The sequence below is a fragment of the Podarcis tiliguerta genome, assembly GCF_965153285.1.
Source record: "Podarcis tiliguerta genome assembly, chromosome: 8".
NCBI lineage: Eukaryota > Metazoa > Chordata > Lepidosauria > Squamata > Lacertidae > Podarcis > Podarcis tiliguerta.
Genome location: NC_139541.1, coordinates 4080220 through 4099242, shown reverse-complemented (window position 1 = coordinate 4099242; position 19023 = coordinate 4080220). Strand labels below are relative to the sequence as shown.

Sequence of the window (19023 nt, the reverse complement as noted above, 5' to 3'; positions counted from 1 at the left end):
GTGGATCCCCTCCGAAGCTCCGGGCAGCTGAAAGATGCGTTTAGGTTCAGGAAGCGGGTGGTGCAAGCTGGGGCCTATGAAAGTCCAAAACGTATGGAAAGCACCTGGTAACATGGGCGTGGACAGGATTTATAATGGGGGGGCGGGCAGAACTTCGGTTAGTTAAGTATTTCCTTTGATTTACTTGATGGACGTCATTGGCTTGGGGAAGTGGGAGGCATTAGCTAGTTGTGAGAAAAACAGTAAAGGCAAAACATTACACAAATTCAACAAACAATACATCAACAACAACAAAAATAAAGAAAAGAAAAAATACAACATAAGAAAAAAACACAAAAACACAAATCCAAATTTTTGTATCCAGATCTTTCATTAGCTTATTTCCTTGACTTCCTCGCACCTCCCTTTTTTGTATTCTGGTTCAAATTATCTGGTTCAACAAATCCTTTCCCTCTTCTTCAATTTAGTCTGTAATTTATCATAACATAATTTAACTTTCAATTTCCCAATTTAACACATTAACACTTAATGTTCATATAATTCTTAATAACACTTCTGCTAAAACCTTATAATTTCATTCCAATATTCATCTAACATTAATTTTGCAATATTTCTGTAAATATGCTTTAATTTTTTTCCAATCTTCCTCCGTCGACTCTTCTCCCTGGTTTCGGATTCTGCCAGTCATTTCCGCCATTTCCATATAGTCCATCAGTTTCATCTGCCATTCTTCCGGGGTGGGTAGCTCTTGTGTCTTCCAATACTTTGCGATGAGTATTCTCCGTCCACCATTCTTGTGCATTATAACTGTTTCTGCATTCCTGACATCTTAGAGCAAAAGTATAGCTTGCCAACCCTACTTTGAAAGGAGGAATACGCACACAAACACTGAACACGGTCGTGTTAATGTCACTAAAATAATAATAAAACTCAGTGCCATCCAGAGAAGCTGAAGAAAGATCCAGGACTGTGCTGCAATGGTCATCTGTTTGGGGGCTTTAAAAAGATTAAATGGCTACATTCTGTCTCCAGTGTGCCAGTTGCTGAGGATTGCAAGCGGGGAGATCTCTGTTGCACTCTGGCCCTGCTTAGAGGCTTCCCATGGGAGACATCTGGCTGGCCACCTTGAGAACAGGATGCTGGCCCAGCCGGGCTCTTCATATTTTCTTAAATCACAGCACCATCAGGGACATTGTGGCTTGTCTGATAGCATAATGGTGGCCTAGGGTTGAAACTCTGCCACCCGTAGGAGGATTAACTGAGTGAATCACAAGATCCTCTTCCACCCCAGCAATTTCTAAGGTAATGCAGCTTCTGGAGCTGTGCTAAAGTTCCTAGGCTTTGTACAAGTTACAGGGAACCAGGCAGAGGGCCTTCTCGGTAGTGGCACCCTCCCTGTGGAATGCCCTCCCCCACCAGATGTCAAAGAGAACAACAACTACCAGACTTTTAGAAGACATCTGAAGGCAGCCCTGTTTAGGGAAGCTTTTAATATTTAATAGCTTATTGTATTTTAGTGTTTTGTTGGAAGCCGCCCAGAGTGGCTGGGGAAGCCCAGCCAGATGGGCGGGGTATAAATAATAATATATGATGATGATGATGATGATGATGAATCTGGAGGTAGTTCTTTATGTGTGGGAGACGCAGCAGAAGGCGTGAAGGCCACAAACCCTGTAGGGGAAGCAACAGACTGATGCATATGTTGAAAAAATTATAGCAGCCTTGGCCACTGACTGGTCGGCAGCATGTGGTAGGACTTATTCTGGCAAAATGTTTTGTTGCGAGATCTCTGTAATAATTAATCATGATTTGGTGTCATACCCATTGCTGGTGCTTCTAGAGATTCCTCCCTGAGATTCCTCATCAAACTCTGGTCTTCTCTCTGCTAGCAGCTACCAGGATGGAGATAGCTGTGAGGTGGGAAACAGAAAGGACTCACATATGCTCACGTGTGGGAAACAGCACTTTCTGAATGTGTGACCCAGCACAGCTGAGTGATTAACAGACAGTCCAAGAGGAATAAACTTCTCAGTGTATGGTCTTCATTTATTGCGTCACATGTATCTTTATACAAAGGTCTACTTAGTGTTTTTTTGTGCAAGTAGATAAATAGGTACTTCTCTGGCGGGAAGCTAAACGGCATTTCTGTGCGCTGCTCTGGTTCACCAGAAGCGGCTTAGTCATGCTGGCCACATGACCCGGAAGCTGTCTATGGACAAACGCCAGCTCCCTTGGTCTATAGAGCGAGATGAGCACACAACCCCAGAGTCAATCGCGACTGGACCTAACGGTCAGGGGTCCCTTTACCTTTACTTAGTGAATTTATAATATATGTGTATCTTAATTTCACCCTATGTACTTGACACCCTATGTACTTGGGACGCGGGTGGCGCTGTGGGTAAAAGCCTCAGCGCCTAGGGCTTGCCGATCGAAAGGTCGGCGGTTCGAATCCCCGCGGCGGGGTGCGCTCCCATTGTTCGGTCCTAGCGCCTGCCAACCTAGCAGTTTGAAAGCACTCCCGGGTGCAAGTAGATAAATAGGGACCGCTTACTAGCGGGAAGGTAAACGGCGTTTCCGTGTGCTGCGCTGGCTCGCCAGATGCAGCTTGTCACGCTGGCCACGTGACCCGGAAGTGTCTGCGGACAGCGCTGGCTCCTGGCCTATAGAGTGAGATGAGCGCACAACCCTAGAGTCTGTCAAGACTGGCCCGTACGGGCAGGGGTACCTTTACCTTTACCTTTACTTGACAATCCAATAATCTGTATAGTATTCCAAGTTTTGCTTTCTCAGTTATGTTTATGATATTAAAAACCAATATGATACATTTTTTTAAAAAAAACACCACAGCACCATTACGACTACAGGAATACAATGGGTAGTCTGATAATAAATACGTTTACTGGGGAATAACAAGCACCACTTTGCAGGGTAACACACCTTTGAAGTCAAAAGCTGAAAATGAACATCTGTAAACATGTACAGATCACCCACCTCCCATCTATAAAAAGCTTTTTAAAAAAGAAATAAATACAAAGCCCTGGTGGGTTCAGGTACTGAATTCAGGCCTGTTTGCCATCATCTGCTCTTCTCCGGGTGGTCCTCCAGGTGGCAGGGACTTGATATTCAGGCCTGAGGTGCCATCCTTGCTACACCACTATCAGCAGGATGGTTAACCCATCTCTAAAGCTGCTAAAGGCTGTCCATTCCAGGTGTCTCCACCCCCCGCCCCCACACCTGAGCTGCCATTTTGTCTGTGGAGCCTTCTACGACTCCAGAAACCTTAAGTTGCACAACTGATACCTGAATGCTGCTGAGACTCTGGCTCTGGGCAGGAGGTCCCTGGACAGCTGACAAAGAGGGGGAAAGGCTTTGACACGTCAGCAGAAGCGGCATCTGATTCAGGGGTGAACCATCCTGTTTCACCACCTGAGGCGAAATAGGAATTGCCGCCTCCCCACCCCCACCCCCTGCTGTGTCCCATCACCACTTCCACTACCAAACTCGGGGTGCTTCTCAAAAAGCGTTGTCACTTGGCTACTTCCCTGGGCCTAATCTGATCTGATCAACTGCTGGATCATCTGGATGAAAGGTTGAAGAAACTGGGTATATTTAACCTGGGGAAGAGAAGACTTGAGAAGAAACATGAAAGCCATATTGAAATATCTGAAGAGCTTCCATCTTCATGCTGCTTGAGAGGGTGAGGCCAGAACCAGTGGATTCAAATCTCAAGAAAGAAGATTCCAGTCAAACACGAGGAAGAACTTTCTGATGGTAAGAGCTCTTTGACAGTGGAATGGACTCCCTCGGCAGATGGTGGACTCTCCTTCACTGGAGATTTTTAAACACGTTGGCTGGCCATGTGTCAGGGATTCTCTAACTGTGGTTCCTGCATTGCAAGGAGCTGGGCTGGATGGCCCTTGGGTCATCTCTGCAATTCTACCAACTCTGCAATTCTCTGACCCAGAGGCTCCAAAATGAGAACACTGTCCCTATAGCAGCGCTATTGAAAGTAGCCCGAGGTGTGAATGCTTCAGGAACCAAATATGGTTCTGGTTCCTGGCACACCGAGGAAAACAGAATGCTGGTCCACTACATCAGATAGCCTGAGAGGCACTGCCCTGCAGGATGTGACCAGAAACCACTTTGCTAAACTCCCAGGAACCCCTGCTCTTGATCCCCAATTCCATCCTCACCTGAAACACTGCAGGTGTATTTCAGGTGGGCAGTCACAGGTGTTTTGTTTTGTCAGGCATGCACCACCTAGGTACCTGCTGACTCTGAATCCTGTGCCCCTAACATTTACCCCAGGCTGTTCCAAAATTAGGGACACATTTTTTAAAAGAAAACCCAGAATAAGTCTTTCGGTTTCCGTCAGAAACTGTCCTAGGATGCCTGCCACCACTTTGTAGGAGAGCCTTCACCAGCCAGCTGTCTTCCAGGGGGTTTTGGACAACAACTCCCATCATCTTCAGGCTGTAGCCCAAAAGCTCTGGGAGGCAGCTGGCTGGTGAAGTCTGTCCCAGGACACTGTCCTCCACACGAAGTGAGGGAGAAGACAATCACTCCATTATTGCTTTGCTTTTGTCCCGGATCCCAGTTTTGAAGATTTGCCAGTCCTCTAGTTTTGTGAGAGCAGCATATCCATCACAACAAATGGGAAACCCAAGGCTTGCAAAGCCTACAAGCAGGCATGCCCATTAATCTGTGAATTGCAGCCTGTTAATATCTAAACGAGCCAAGTTAGCCAGCCAGCTGGCAGTGTGAAGAGCCACCTGCACGGCATCTATGGCCTACTGGCAGACGTTGCCCCCACTCCGTTTGGGAAATCACAATCCTGAATTCAGAGACAGGCTTCTGGCTCCTCTCGTCTTCAGCCTTGGGACCAGACCCCTTCATTTGCAGAGAACCATCTTTAGGTCATCATCACAACTCTATCTTCTTATTTTCTTTGCCCTTCCTCTATTGCAGTCAGCAGATGTAGCAATTCATGCACAACAACTCATTATTATAAAACAATCCACCTTTTACTGTTCTTGCCACAGAACACAGCAGAAACAAGAGTCTCTCCCCCCCCCCACACCACTGTTTAAAATAGGAGGCATGTTTTTACAAGTTAGCATTAAAGAAATTAACCTATATTCTAGTCACTTGCTAAGCTGAAATTGGAGGAGCACAGTGCTAGGTGGAGGCTAGGAGTGGTTTTGGCTGCTTCCATGCCAGTAATCCTTAAAATTATCTTCCTTATTATCCAGTGCAGCACATGTTATCCAGGCTGCCCCCTCTTCACTTTGGGCCATCTCATAATATGGGGCAATTCTTGAATTGGTTTGTACATAGGCATATATACAGACCCCCTTCATATGCTGCTAAACACAAAATCAAAACGAGGAGGAAAGGTGGGTCTTACTAGATCACTAAATAAGCAGCCATGTGCAAAAATAAAATAAAATAATGCAAAGCAACAATGTATTAACGAAAACGGACAAACATCAGGCCATGCTCATTTCAGAGAGGGAAACAGCTAGCAAAGAAGGGCTAGCATTCTATGGGCATAGCAGTAAAGCTGGTACCTCTGTACCAGATTTCACAGTAAAAAGATCCTGAAGTAAGGCACAAATTGCAACAGAGCATGTATTCAATATGAGAAGCATGCAAAGGCTTGTGGCACCTGGGAGAAGAGGACCTGCGTGAATTTGGGCCTTGCAGACCTCGCTCTTGCTGCGAACCTTCCAGCGTCCTGCCACACCCACATTTAAAACATCCCCAGGCCTCCAAAAACAGGAGGGGGTGGGCTGTTGTGCTTAGGTGCTTCGTGTGGATTTCCCACAGGTATCTGGTTGGCCACTGCAAGATCAGGATGCTGGACTAGGTGGCCATTGGCCTGATCCAGCAGGCTCGTCTTATGCTCTTGAATGAACAGGACCATCATCCAAACACTGCTGTGCCCCAGGTCTCAAAATCATCTCATCACCTTCTCTGCCACATTTCAGGGCATCCAAACTTAGCTGCCTGAGGCAACTGCCTTTGTTTGCACCATGATAAAAACACAAAACCTAGATTCTGTACACTATGGCTAATTTCAGGAGTGGAATTTGCAGGATGCAGAAAATGATAGGACCTGCTCTGCCAGCACAGAGACACACCTCCAGATTTGCCTGGGTATAGGCACAGTAGCAGCGTAGGACCACATCATTTAACTTCTCATAGATTCTCTTCTAGATATGCAATATGCAAAGAAGCTCTGAATAGCATGTGGCACAGCTCTCAGTTGAATGGGGTTGCAAACATACAATGCTTTGCCATTTAGGAAGGAGCACAAATATTATCTGAGCGCTGTTGCTGGGCGCTAGAGAATGGTGGCAGCAGATTTTTCTCTTGCACCCTGTTTCTGCTGCAACAAATCTGTGACCAAGTCCTGCTCAAGTCCATCCAGAACACACCAATGCAAGGGGCAGGAAGAGACAACCTGGCCTGCTGCAGATGATCTGGGAGTTGTCCCACTAAGCCACTCAGGGTCCACCATCAGCCTTTGCTGGGGTGTCCATGTTTGCAGAACTGGGGAGGGTGAAGTAAAGAACTATAGCCAGGATGAGGATGAGGACTCCCGCGACCACACCCACAAGGATGATCTTCCATTTCATGTTCTTCCAGCGCATCTGCCGAGCCACTGTGCCTGTTGTCTTGGAGAAGGCAACACTCTAGGAGGAAACAGAGAAGGGATGCAGCCTCTCTTACTCACAGGCATACAGGATTGTTAATATCCCACCCTTTTGGGAGGCTCTCCAACCCAAACTATTGATTAGAGCCACACACCCCACAATCAGTTTAGGCTTAGCCAGGCTGCAGTATCTGGTGCTCACAGATGGTTCCCACTGTAGGGAGTGACACTGTCCAGGGAAAGCTGAGGCCAAGGAAAGGTTATGCAGTTCTGAAACTACTGCAGACACGGGATTTGGATCTGGCACTGGGCGAGGGGTGCAGGGCTTGGAGGATTTCAGCTTTGGTTGAGAGGAACTAAAGGAACTGAAGACAGTAAAGGCGGGCTTCAGAAGGTGCAGAACAGAGAGGGATAGGGCATGGAGTTTAGCTTCTAGAGGGCGTAACAAGATGTCATCTCAGCAAACAAATGGCCCTGTCTTCACACTTGCTGAGGTCACAGGAAGGGCAGGACACAGTTTTGGGAGAAGCACCCCCCCCCCACCTTTCTCCTGTAAATGCTTTCTCCCACTGGCTCCCCACCCCACCACCCAACTCCTCCTGGAATCACTTTCATTTGCAAAGCCTGGTTGGGAAAATATAAAATGAGGCATTTGTAAGAGACAAGAGACATTTGCCACAAGGAAGAATTAAAGTCTCCACCAATGTCCCACAAGCCCACCTTTAGTATTATGTGTGAATATGGGGTGTGCGTGCGGAATAAGTCATGAAAAGAAGCTTAAAAGAGGGGGTGGGAAAACTATTTAATTTCAGAGCTCATCTCTTGGAACAGCTTTTTCAAAAGGATGCAAAACCTTCATCGTACAAAAGCCCAGTGCTCTGATTAGACTGCCTTATTGACACTGTCTTCTTAAATTGTATTTTATAAGTAATTTTGGGGGAAGATGCCTTGAGATTTGGAGAAGCAGGATGCAAGTGTTATGTAAGCAGGCAGCTAGGTAGGCAGGTAGGAAGGAAGGCAATAAGATGGAAATGGACTAAATTTACACAATGTGCAATTACTGGGAAGGGTTTAGATTGCCTGGTACAATATGTTATTTTTTTAAAGCATGGAATCCACATGCTCCCTGCGGTTTCTGTTTAAATGTCATAAACCAGAAGAAAAGATTGATCTGGATTTATCAGCAGCTCAGTGGGCAGAATGTCGATGTTCTCTACGATCCTGAGGAAAGGTTGCAACATTTGGGACTTTATAGTTTAGAGCAGGAGTAGTCAACCTTTTTATACCTACTGCCCACTAATGCATCTTTCTTGACAGTAAAATTTCCTTACCGCCCACCAGTGCTCGAGGGAAGGAGCAATAGAACCCCTTACTGCCCACCTAGAATCCTGAAATGCCCACTAGGGGGCGGTAGGGACCAGGTTGACAACCTCTGGTTTAGAGAAAAGGTGAGGAAGAGGTGACATGATAGAAGTGTATAAAATTATGTGGAGAACTCACAGACATCCTATGAAGCCGAAGGTTGGGAGATTCAGGACAGATAAAATAAAGCACTTCTTCCTGCAGTGCACAGGTAAACTACTGAACTGATGGTCACCAACTTGACTGACTTTAAAAGAGGATTAGAAAAATTCTTGGAGGAGAAGGCTAATACCTGGCTGAGGTGCTTCTGAATCCCAATTGCTGGAAACAGCAGGAGGGGAAAGTGCTCTTGTGCTTCCCAGAAGAGGTGTCTGTTTGGCCACTATGAGGATGCTAGACTGGATAGGCATCTGGACCAATCCAGCCTGTTCTTCTTATGTTCTTAGCCGTCGCGAATTACAACTCCTACCAGCCCTGGCCAATAATGCTGTCCCGTCATTCCTTTCCCATTCTTTAAGAAAACAGCCCCGGACATCACAGCAATCCACAGGATCCTGCTAGCTCCCCGCATCTTACTTTAAGCCATGGGTAGGCAAACTAAGACCCGGGGGCCGGATGCAGCCCAATCGCCTTCTCAATCCAGCCCACGGACGGTCCGGGAATCAGTGTGTTTTTACATGAGTAGAATGTGCCCTTTTATTTAAAATGCACCTCTGGGTTATTTGTGGGGCATAGGAATTCATTCATTCCCCCTCCCCCCAAAAATATAGTCTGGCCCCCCACAAGGTCTGAGGGACGGTGGACCGGCCCCCTGCTGAAAAAGTTTGCTGACCCCTGCTTTAAGCTCTGCCAGGGAGGGAGAAGCCCAAATCAACTTGGGCCTCTTGGACTGTGACTCCGAGGGGCAGCAGAAATGAACTATTTTGTCCTAATAACAGCAATTACTAGACAAAATGTCTGTAAAATGCTGGAGCTGGTCTCCTCCTCCTTTTCATGGGAGATAATATTAACTTACAGCTTGAACTTTAGTTTAATAGGTGGTCTTCTTTGCTGCCGCAAAGCTCATAATAACAAGATCCTGGAAGGATTTTGAGGGCGAGTCTCTGACAAGTTGGTACAACAAAGTATGGCAAATAGCTCTTGCAGAATAAGTAAATAATGAGATAAAATTGGCACAAAGCCTGATGCACAAAGACTCCTTTGTAATTGAAAGACACATTTTTATTACGTACATGGCTAAAAACAAAAACAGAGGACTCCCCTCACATTGTAAAACCTTTTTGTTAACATGACTTGTTTATCACCTTCTTTACAAGTAGTAGTCTGGGATTAGAACTCATTAGCTTATTTGGCTGATATTTTGCATGTATTACCTCAACACCAGCTTCTGGGTTAGGCAGGGATATTTAATAAAAAAGAAAACTGGAAGAAGGGAACCATTTTGGAGGGAAAGACCACATGATTCTCCTGCTGTCTCAAGGACTCTGGATGAAATGCTGACGACAATCTACAGCAAACAAGGGTCCACCCATCACTTGTGGGGTGTGCACCCCCAGAAGTGCCTTTTGCAAAGGAGCTGCTCCCTCCCTCCTGCCCGCCCCCTTGCTGTACCTGGTTGCGAAGTTCATCTGCCCTTTTATCCAGCTCGCTGAGCTTGCCCTCACGGTCCATCACTTTGTTGTAGTTCTCCAGCATGATCTCTGTCACCTGCTCAGCCTCCCCCTGACACCGCTTCAAATTGTTTTCCCCCTGCAGAAAGAGAAAGGAGGATCATAGCAGAAGGAACTCTGGTCCCTCACGCGGCTTGAGGCTGAAGCACAGCAGCTGAGTGAGAGGAGTGTACGTGCGTACAGAGATAACAAGGTCTTGGAGAAACCAGGGCAGGAGGAGAGGACTGGGTCAGAACACCTGGTTGCCCTTTCAGGTCACAGGGAAGTCGGGGACCTTTTGCTCCCATGAAACTTGCCAGGGAGCCCCCAGGTGCAGACAAAGGCCTCTGGAGGTGTCACCTTGCCAACAAAGGTCCGTATAGTTCAAGCTATGGTTTTCCCAGTAGTGATGTATGGAAGTGAGAGCTGTACCATAAAGAAGGCTGATTGCCGAAGAATTGATGCTTTTGAATTCTGGTGCTGGAGGAGACTCTTGAGAGTCCCATGGACTGCAAGAAGATCAAAACTCTCCATTCTGGAGGAAATTAGCCCTGAGTGCTCACTGGAAGGACAAAAACTTAAGCTGAGGCTCCAATACTTTGGCCACCTCATGAGAAGAGAAGACTCCCTGGAAAAGACCCTGATGTTGGGAAGAATTGAGGGCACAAGGAGAAGGGGACGACAGAGGACGAGATGGTTGGACAGTGTTCTCGAAGCTACGAACATGAGTTTGACCAAACTGCGGGAGGCAGTGGGAGACAGGAGTGCCTGGCGTGCTCTGGTCCAGGGGGTCACGACGAGTCGGACAGGACTAAACAACAACAACAACATGCTGACTGGGACGGATGAGAGACGTAGTCCAACAGCATCTGGAGGGCACCAGGTTGGCAGAGGCTGTTTTAAGTCATGGAGATGGGTGGGAGGGGGTTGTTCTGGGATACAATACCATCTTCTGTCCAAGATCAAACTCTAGTTCCACATATTTGTAAACCTGGATGCCTACAGCCAGAGCCGTCCCCAAACCTGTTTCCCCATTTTTTCAAAAGACATGCTTTCATCAACATAAAGCAATGGTAAGGTGAACAATGGATTCAGCCTCCTAAATGCTGGCAGATTAATTGCATTTCAAAGCCAGGAGGAAGATGGGCTCCTCTTGGAGTGAGAGAAGGCAATGTGATGGTTGTGTTTGTTTGCATTTATGTTTGCATTTATGATGAAATGGACAATTGTACTTCAATTATTATTATTTTTTATTATTTTTTTGGTAAAGGTTCTGCTGTCCTCTGGCATGGGCTGCTTGGGCCCTAAAAAACCTCAACAACTTTTTGTGTCTGGATTCTTCCTCTTAAAATATGGCGACCCTATTTAAATAGCCCAGCTCAGGTGTGTGAGACTGTCTGCCAGGAGCTGGAAATTTCTGTGCTCTCTTTGTTATATGATGTTATGAGTTTGCGGAGCGGGGGCGCCTAGATCCCCCATAAATGTGTTATGAGTTTGTGGGTGGACAGATGCCCCCAAATTCTTAGATTTAGTAAATGTTAGGAATAAATGAATGCTTGGCGTATTAATGGAAGCTACCAGACACTGAATCCAGCAGCAGCAGCAGCAGCAGCAGCAGGCTGGCCGCCCAGTTTCCCAGCTCAGGAGAAGATGGGTCATTATTAGCAAGGAACAAAGAGAGCGGAATACTGGGCCATTAAGAATGATTGGCAGTGCAAATGCAAATGCTGCCAACCAGCCCAGAACTGTGAGGGGAGAGAGACTTTCTGCTGGTCATTAGGCAATGCCTTTTCCACCTGTCTCACCTCATCCTCCAGTCCTGGGAGCATTTCCTAGAAATAATTTTGTAAGTTGTGTGTCCTTGTCTCTCAATTTAACCCTTTTATATGGTTTTGTAGGTTTTGTGGTATTTTATGCACTGTGATTTGCACTTATTTTTAGTGATTATAGATTAGTAATGCTTTATTGTAACTGATAAGTGTAAGCTGTTTAATTATTATTTTCTGATGTTTAATTTTACTGTTTACTATTAAATTCTAATGGATCATTGAATATTGCTTTATTTGATATAAGTTGTTTATTTTAAAGTTATTGTGACTTTTTATATTGGATCAGATTGTTACTATTAATGTTTGAAGTTTTATTCTGTTTTTATATGTCTTGGAAGCCACCCAGAATGGCTGGGGCATAAATAAAAAATTGTTGTTGTTGTCCTATTAATTCCTAAAATTTCTGACTTCCCCTAAGAATCATAGAAATGTAGAGTTGGAAGGAACCCAATGGATCGTCTAGTCCAATAGTATTGGGTGATATCCTACAAAGTCTTACTCGCAGTAAACCCATATAAATTAATGAGTCAATTTAAGCCCATTAATTTCAGTGTGCTCTGAGTATAACTAACTCTGGTTATCACCCATTAACTTTCTAACCAGTGAGTAAGCCCCATTTCTTTATTAACAATTCTACTTCAGCTACAGATTCCACTGGATTTTGTTAGCAAAAGAGCTGCATCACCCTCACATTATTTTATTTTCCCTCCCTTTCCTTCAGTTTCACCTCTTTTACCTTTTTGGGCCCCCTCCCTTTACAAAGGACTTTAAAGCCGGAACAAACAAATGTGCTAATAAATGGCATCCCTGACGTTTCCCCTGTGAGGTCAAAACCCAGTGAAACAAACCCATTAGTGCATATTTTTGCTTTGTTTATTCTGAAATGTATATGTCCTTCTGTAGCCTTATGAGGCTTTGCCCTTCATTACAGGTGACCTCACCTAGGCCCGAAGTCCCCCCCCACCAAAGCAGGCTCAAAGCTTCTCAGAGCTTTTTAAAATCATTTTCTCAGCAGCTAAGCATCAGAAACATTCCGCTCTGCTGTAACAAAGGTAGAGAACAGTCCATTGTTTCTCAGGCCTTTCTCATGTCTTCTGGCCTTGCTAAAGAACCACATTGCAACTTGCTTTCTGTCCGGGAACCATCCCAGAACAAGAGATTGAAACATCTCTGAACATGCTGAAAACCCCTTGGCTTCTCACCCCCCCTCCCCGCTTTCCTGGGAAGTGTGCAAAGAGTCCACAATAGTCCCAAGACAGCTTTCTGTTCATGCTCAGAGGAACTCCTGAGGGAGGAGAAAGGGGGAGGGAACTGGAAAGGGGTATATATGTTTGTGCACATGATTGTGAACTCATGCATGCTTTTTGTGACTTATCACACTTGCTCCTTCTACCAGTTCATGGATGGTAGAAATAAAAGCCTTTTCTCCGAAACTATTCCTTGAGTGTCTGTTGACTCCCACTTCCCTTTCTTGGGCGCAATATTTTTCCCACCCGAGGGCAAAGCCTCACAAGGCTACATTTCTTGGTGTGTTGGGCCGGGAAAAACAGATTCCCTGAGGATAAGGGATGTGGGTCCAAGGCGTCCCTGCGGTGAACAGCTCGGTTTGTGTTAGCAGTTCCAGTACACATCCTGCCAAGTTCGTGGGAGGAATTGCCACCCGTTCCTGAGTGGACACACTGCAAGGACCGGAGAAAAGGCAACGGCCGTGCAGAAAGTAGGTACCTCGAGGAAAAAGGTAAGCTCCACAGGGATAGGTGGGAGCAAAGAGAGTTTGATCAGCTCCGCCAGCAGGGTAGAAGAAGTGCCAGTGGTTTTGGTGTTGCCCAGAAAAGCAGCGAAAAGGGTGCTGCAGGGCCCCGGTCGAAGTCTAAGCACTGCCGGTTGTGGTTGGTTGTTGGTTTTGTGCCCAGAAGAAGCAGTAAAAGGTGCTCTTGGACCCTGGTCGAAGTCTAAGCGCTGCCGGTTGTGGTTGGTTTTGGTAAAAAGGGGGTTGGGGGAGGTGCATGGGTTTCTGAATGTGCGTGTGGGGACACTCCAGCGAATGTTTTGAGTGTGTGAGACGTTGGAAGCAACGTGTGGTCTGTGACTGAGTGAGAGAAATGACGTTAGGAGGGCTGAGTGTCCCAGTATCTCAAGTGTTCCAGGGTCCCAGGGTCATGGAGAAAAAGCAGTAAAACAACTCCCACGACCCCCCTGCAATTGTTTCCTGGGGGGGGGGGGATTGTAAAGATGCTACAAAGGGAGAAGATTGGGGATTTTTAAAAAACCTGATGAAAAAATAGACTCCAACACTTATGTGAAGTTCCTGACCGTCCCTCATGGCTTAGGAAAAGCAGAACTGTGATTACCCGTGCCGTGCCAAACTGTGTTCAGTATGGCAGCAAGTACAAGTTAGGAAAAAAGCCAGCAGTTTTGCCAGTCCCAGAAGAAGAGGAGGGAGGAATAATTAGCCCCCCCCCCACCCTATGCAGCAACTGCACCAGGGCTAAATGAGGTTCCCCCTACCCAACCCCCAAAAGCAAAGAGACTGAGGAAGAAAGACAAGAGGAAGTTGAGAATGGTGAAATTCAGAAGGAATCAGGTGAAGTGGACAAGCAGACAGTCCAAAAGAGTATTTCAGTATGTGAATTGGCAGAAAGAAAAGAGCAGAAGATTTTAAAGAGCCCGTGAGACAGAGCCAGTAAGCAATCCAAAAGAGTAAGCTGGATGTGGCTTCTTTTTTCTAGAAGCAGCACTATGCAAGGATGTGAATTGACAGAAAGAAACAGAGCAGAAGGCTTTGAGAGCCGCATGGGACAGAACTGTTAAAAAAAAAGTCAATTAAACCCAAGGGATTGAAAACCCTGGGATTACAATACTGACCATTGAGGAAATCTGCAATATAAATGCCCTCAGGGCAGCGGACAATACTGATGTTGCAATTGAGGCAGCTAAAACTCCACTTTGATGGCCCCACCCCACCGAGTGTACGACCCCCTGGAGTCATCCGATGTCCAGGACCACAGACCTCCAAGCACCTAAATCGGAATCCTTCTTTCGAAGAGGATCCGGCCAAAATAATTAGGGGTTTGTCTTCAAACAGCCAGCAGCCAAAAACACAATCCCGGAGGGTGTCCACAGGAGGGGCAGGACGCCCAGGGAAGAAGCCAGTGCACCATCTGCAGGCAAAAGAGTCACTGGAAAATGGAATGCCCACAGGCCCCACGCCCGACACACCCCACAGGCCCCACAGGCTGGGAACAATAAGATTTCTCCAAAATGATTTCTTCTCATCTCTGTTCTTGCTCAAAGACTGTTGCAGAACGCATGTGAACAGACTGTTTTTTAAAAATCATGCAAGTAACAGGACATCAAGAAATGTAGCCTTATGAGGCTTTGCCCTCGGGTGGGAAAAATATTGCGCCCGGGAAAGGGAAGTGGGAGTCAACAGACACTCAAGGAATAGTTTCGGAGAAAAGGCTTTTATTTCTACCATCCATGAACTGGTAGAAGGAGCAAGTGTGATAAGTCACAAAAAGCATGCATGAGTTCACAATCATGTGCACAAACATATATACCCCTTTCCAGTTCCCTCCCCCTTTCTCCTCCCTCAGGAGTTCCTCTGAGCATGAACAGAAAGCTGTCTTGGGACTATTGTGGACTCTTTGCACGCTTCTCAGGAAAGGGGGGGGGGGTGAGAAGCCAAGGGGTTTTCAGCATATTCAGATATGTTTCAATCTCTTGTTCTGGCATGGTTCCCAGACAGAAAGCAAGTTGCAATGCGGTTCTTTAGCAAGGCCAGAAGACATGAGAAAGGCCTGAGAAACAATGGACTGTTCTCTACCTTTTGTTACAGCAGAGCGGAATGTTTCTGATGCTTGGCTGCTGAGAAAATGATTTTAAAAAGCTCTGAGAAGCTTTGAGCCTGCTTTGGTGGGGATTGACTTCGGGCCTAGGTGAGGTCACCTGTCCTCACCTTCCTTCACTTCAACACCTGACCAAATTATAAAACAAAATAGGCATAATAAAAATACAATTATGGTATTAAATAAATAATTGCAGCAGAGCTGTACAAACACATGAAAAGCAAATATTTAAAAAATCATTAAAATGAAAACAGCATTTTAAAACCAGCTGGTTGATGAGCCGGAAAGTCTGCTCTGTCTGGCGGCAGAAGGGCCATCAGACTTAGTACCAGATGAGCCTCCTTGGAAAAACCAGTCTGCCTGCAGGGACCACAACAGCGAGCGGCCTCTCTGCCTGCTCCCCACCCTGGTCCTCCCCACCCAACTCACCTGAGTAGCCATCTGGGTCTCAGAAAAGGGCCACAGGTGTTGAATTCTATGTTCAGGCAGAAAAAGGCAGACTGGGAATAAACCTCTGTGGTGTCTTTACACTCAGATCTGCCTTTCACTTTTGGATAATACAGCCAATCTTGTATTCACAGATACCAGCTGAAATGCGTGTGTAGCTGAAATAGGTCAGATAAGGGTTTGCGTGAGATCTGCACCAACAAGATTCTCAGGCTCACAAGGGCTCCAAATAAACCAAGTGGAGTGCTCTAAAAATGGCGGCAGTCCTTTGGGCAGCACTGGAGCTCCCTGGCAGCTGAGTTCTCCATGAAGGCAATGCATTCTGAAGTCTCTTGGGCCCACAAACTAGGGCTGGAAGCTGAAGACAGCAATATGAAAGTATAAAGGTTAAGAAGAAGGGACAGTTGACCTGGCCTTGGTCATTCCTGGAGTGTGTCTCCCCATCTCCTGTTGGAATTGGAATTCCCCACAGGAAATGAGAAGCAAACACCAACCCATTGCCTGAAATAGCTTGTTTCCTGCTGCTGCAATGGGTGGAGGAAGGCTGAACCCACTCAGGGAACCAAGCCAAAAGCCACAGGAAACATAAAGGTCTTTTTCAAATGCTGTTTCCTTTGGAAAGCCAGGGCTGGCAGACAAGGAGCCTGAGGCAATGATCCTGGCCCAAACCAGCCTCTGCTACACCAGACTTGTGTCACGCTGGGGACAACTCCCAAGGAAGGTGAAGGTCACTGGGAGGAGAGCTCAGGAAAGAGAGCCTTTTCCCCAAGATCCTTTGCATCTGAGGAGGGGAGGAAGAGAAAAGCGCAAGGATAGTGGCTAAGGAAGACTCACCTGGTCTCATGGCTTTGAAGTACACCATGACACGTACAGTACAATTGCATCTTATACTCATCTAATTCAACCATAAGCAGCTGAAGGCCGCTGGTTGAAATCCCACAAGTTAAATGCGAGCCAGAGCTCAAAAGCTCTTTTGTGCTGGGTCTTCCCAGTGGAAAAAGAGTTTAAAAGCTCTATGCCTTGCTTGGGATCCAAGGCACTCTCTGTGGGCTGAGTCTGGGCTGCTCCCCTGAGATAATGATGGCCCCACCAGATCTTGAGAGAGCAAACTGGGGCCTCCAGAGCTGGTACAAAGAGTATGTGCATTTTTGCATATACATAGAAGCCTTGGAACCAAACTCCCGTGTAAAATGTGATTGTACTGCATTTGAAAGTGTGGCTCATACTGATCCCCCAAGATCTAGAATCACTGGTCTTCAGCTGGTGGGCCTGATCTGTGGTGGGTTGTAACGGCACTACTACCTTGTAAATATATGTTAAAAGATGAAGAAATGGGTCCCCCAAATGCATGTTTGGGTTAAAAGTGGGTCTTGAGTCTGAAGAGGTTGAGGATACCTGATCAAGATAATCTCTTGAAGGACATTTTTCAAAATGCTTAGAGAGTTCCATTCTGCGGTCTCTATTTGATTCTCTCTGTGCATATTTTTGCATACCATACCAAAGTGGTGTACAGTAAGACAAAAATAAGATAAAATACCAAACACTATAGACTCAGTAAACTAAGAGGAATACAGTGGTACCTCTGGTTACATATGCTTCAGGTTACATACGCTTCAGGTTACAGACTCCGCTAACCCAGAAATAGTACCTCAGGTTAAGAACTTTGCTTCAGGATGAGAACAGAAATCGTGCTCCGGCGACGCAGCGGCAGCAGGAGGCCCCATTAGCTAAAGTGGTGCTTCAGGTTAAGAACAGTTTCAGGTTAAGAATGGACCTCCGGAACGAATTAAGTACTTAACCTGAGGTACCACTGTAAAACTATTTGTACAATTGTAAAACACATGTTCCACACCTTGACCCAGTCATACTTCAAGGAAAGCCGTCTTATAAAAATATGAGGCACTATGTGTGGTAAACCTGAGGGTGTACTGAATACCTGAGCAATAGTTGCCTAGTTGCCTTTCCCTCTCTGAGACTTGCCAACACCTTCATAGCGTCCATTAAATTAACCTTCCCAGTGTCACGTATTTGGCCTCTGTAGGTCACAAGATGCTGGTCTTTGGCCTGATCCACCTGCAGGAGTTCCTGTGGTGTTCTTCACCCCACAGACATTTCAGAAGATGAAAGCGAAAGCAAACACAAAAACCCTTGTTGGGACCTCACACAGCACTCCACATGCTTTCTCAGAGGCTTGGTCCACTATCAAGTGCCTCCTGTGCCTTCATCACAGAAGGTTGTGGCCTTTTGACAGCTGAGATCCCAAAGAAGAGGGATTAGCTGTTCCACTACAAGCATGAGAGCAAACTGGAGCAAACCCTGAGGAGCTCCACCATCTCACGGAAGGAGAGGTTTGCTGGCTCTCTTACTAGGAATGTGTTCCAAAAAGTTATTGAACCTTGCCTCCCCGCAGCTCTGCCCCACACTGTGCTTACTGGGACCATCTGCTGAGAGGCTGTGTGGAAATACACCGATGCACCGCATGCGCACACACACACACTCCTCCATCTGAGCATCTGTGCATTATTCTTTCAGACTGGCTGCCAGCTGCTCCCCTTCCTCACTGTTGCCTCTCCTCTCACACCTGGCACTTCTAAGCCCAGACCTGATGAGGAGAGAGATCTAGCAGCAGCGTCCTCCAGGCCTAGTGCCCTCCAGTCATGTGTTGGGCCCGATGAGAGTTGTAGTCCAAAACATCTGGAGGGCACAAGGTTGGGGAACACATGGCGCTGCATTATACCAACTGCATTATACCAATACTGACTTGCAGCAGCTCTTCTGCTCATCATGTCTTAGGGTGGCCTTATCAATGCTGCATGCTAACCCAGTGGTTTTAGGCCTCATCTGGTTTTTATTTAATGCTACAGATTCTTAGGCGTGCATCTCATACTTAGAAATAAGCACACACATATGCGCAATAATTGCTGCAGGAATCTTTCTTTGTGTTGCCGGCAAAAAAGGCACCAGGGCCCTTGTTCTGAAGGTGGCTCTCCCATTGTGGTGCAACAAACCAGGCACTTTGCTAGCAGGAGAGGAAAGCCATCAAGAAGAGCCACCCTACATGCTGGGAAAGGAAGGTACCTCCTCCTTCCAAGTGTTGGGCTTCCTGTGCGCAGCAGGGACTACTCTGCAGCCGGGGATGTTTATTCCCTCCTGCCAAGCTCCTATTGTTTACTGTGAGACTAATTGATTGAGGAAGGCCACAGTGTCAGAACTCTGTGAAGGAATGACCA

At 46.5% G+C, this 19023-nt stretch overlaps 1 protein-coding gene and 1 long non-coding RNA gene across 4 annotated transcripts in view; one reads left to right on the top strand and one right to left on the bottom strand.

The window, feature by feature from the left end:
• Positions 1 to 783: 783 nt before the first annotated feature.
• Positions 784 to 2045, top strand: LOC310683985. The gene is made up of 2 exons (XR_014514623.1): positions 784 to 1302; positions 1890 to 2045. It is a non-coding gene; the product is annotated as an uncharacterized lncRNA (long non-coding RNA).
• Positions 2046 to 5002: 2957 nt separating this feature from the next.
• VAMP5 (vesicle associated membrane protein 5) overlaps positions 5003 to 19023 on the bottom strand; it is a 34122-nt gene continuing 20101 nt past the window's right edge. For 2 of the 3 annotated variants that reach the window (XM_083454401.1, XM_083454403.1), the window contains exons 2-3: positions 9632 to 9769; positions 5003 to 6698 (exon numbers count right to left, since the gene is read on the bottom strand). In XM_083454401.1, coding sequence (XP_083310527.1) covers positions 6510 to 6698; positions 9632 to 9769 — 327 coding nt within the window. In that variant the 3' untranslated portion in view covers positions 5003 to 6509. Of the gene's footprint in view, positions 6699 to 9631; positions 9770 to 15775; positions 15934 to 19023 lie in introns of those variants that run through there. The other variant, XM_083454402.1, reaches the window with a different exon arrangement.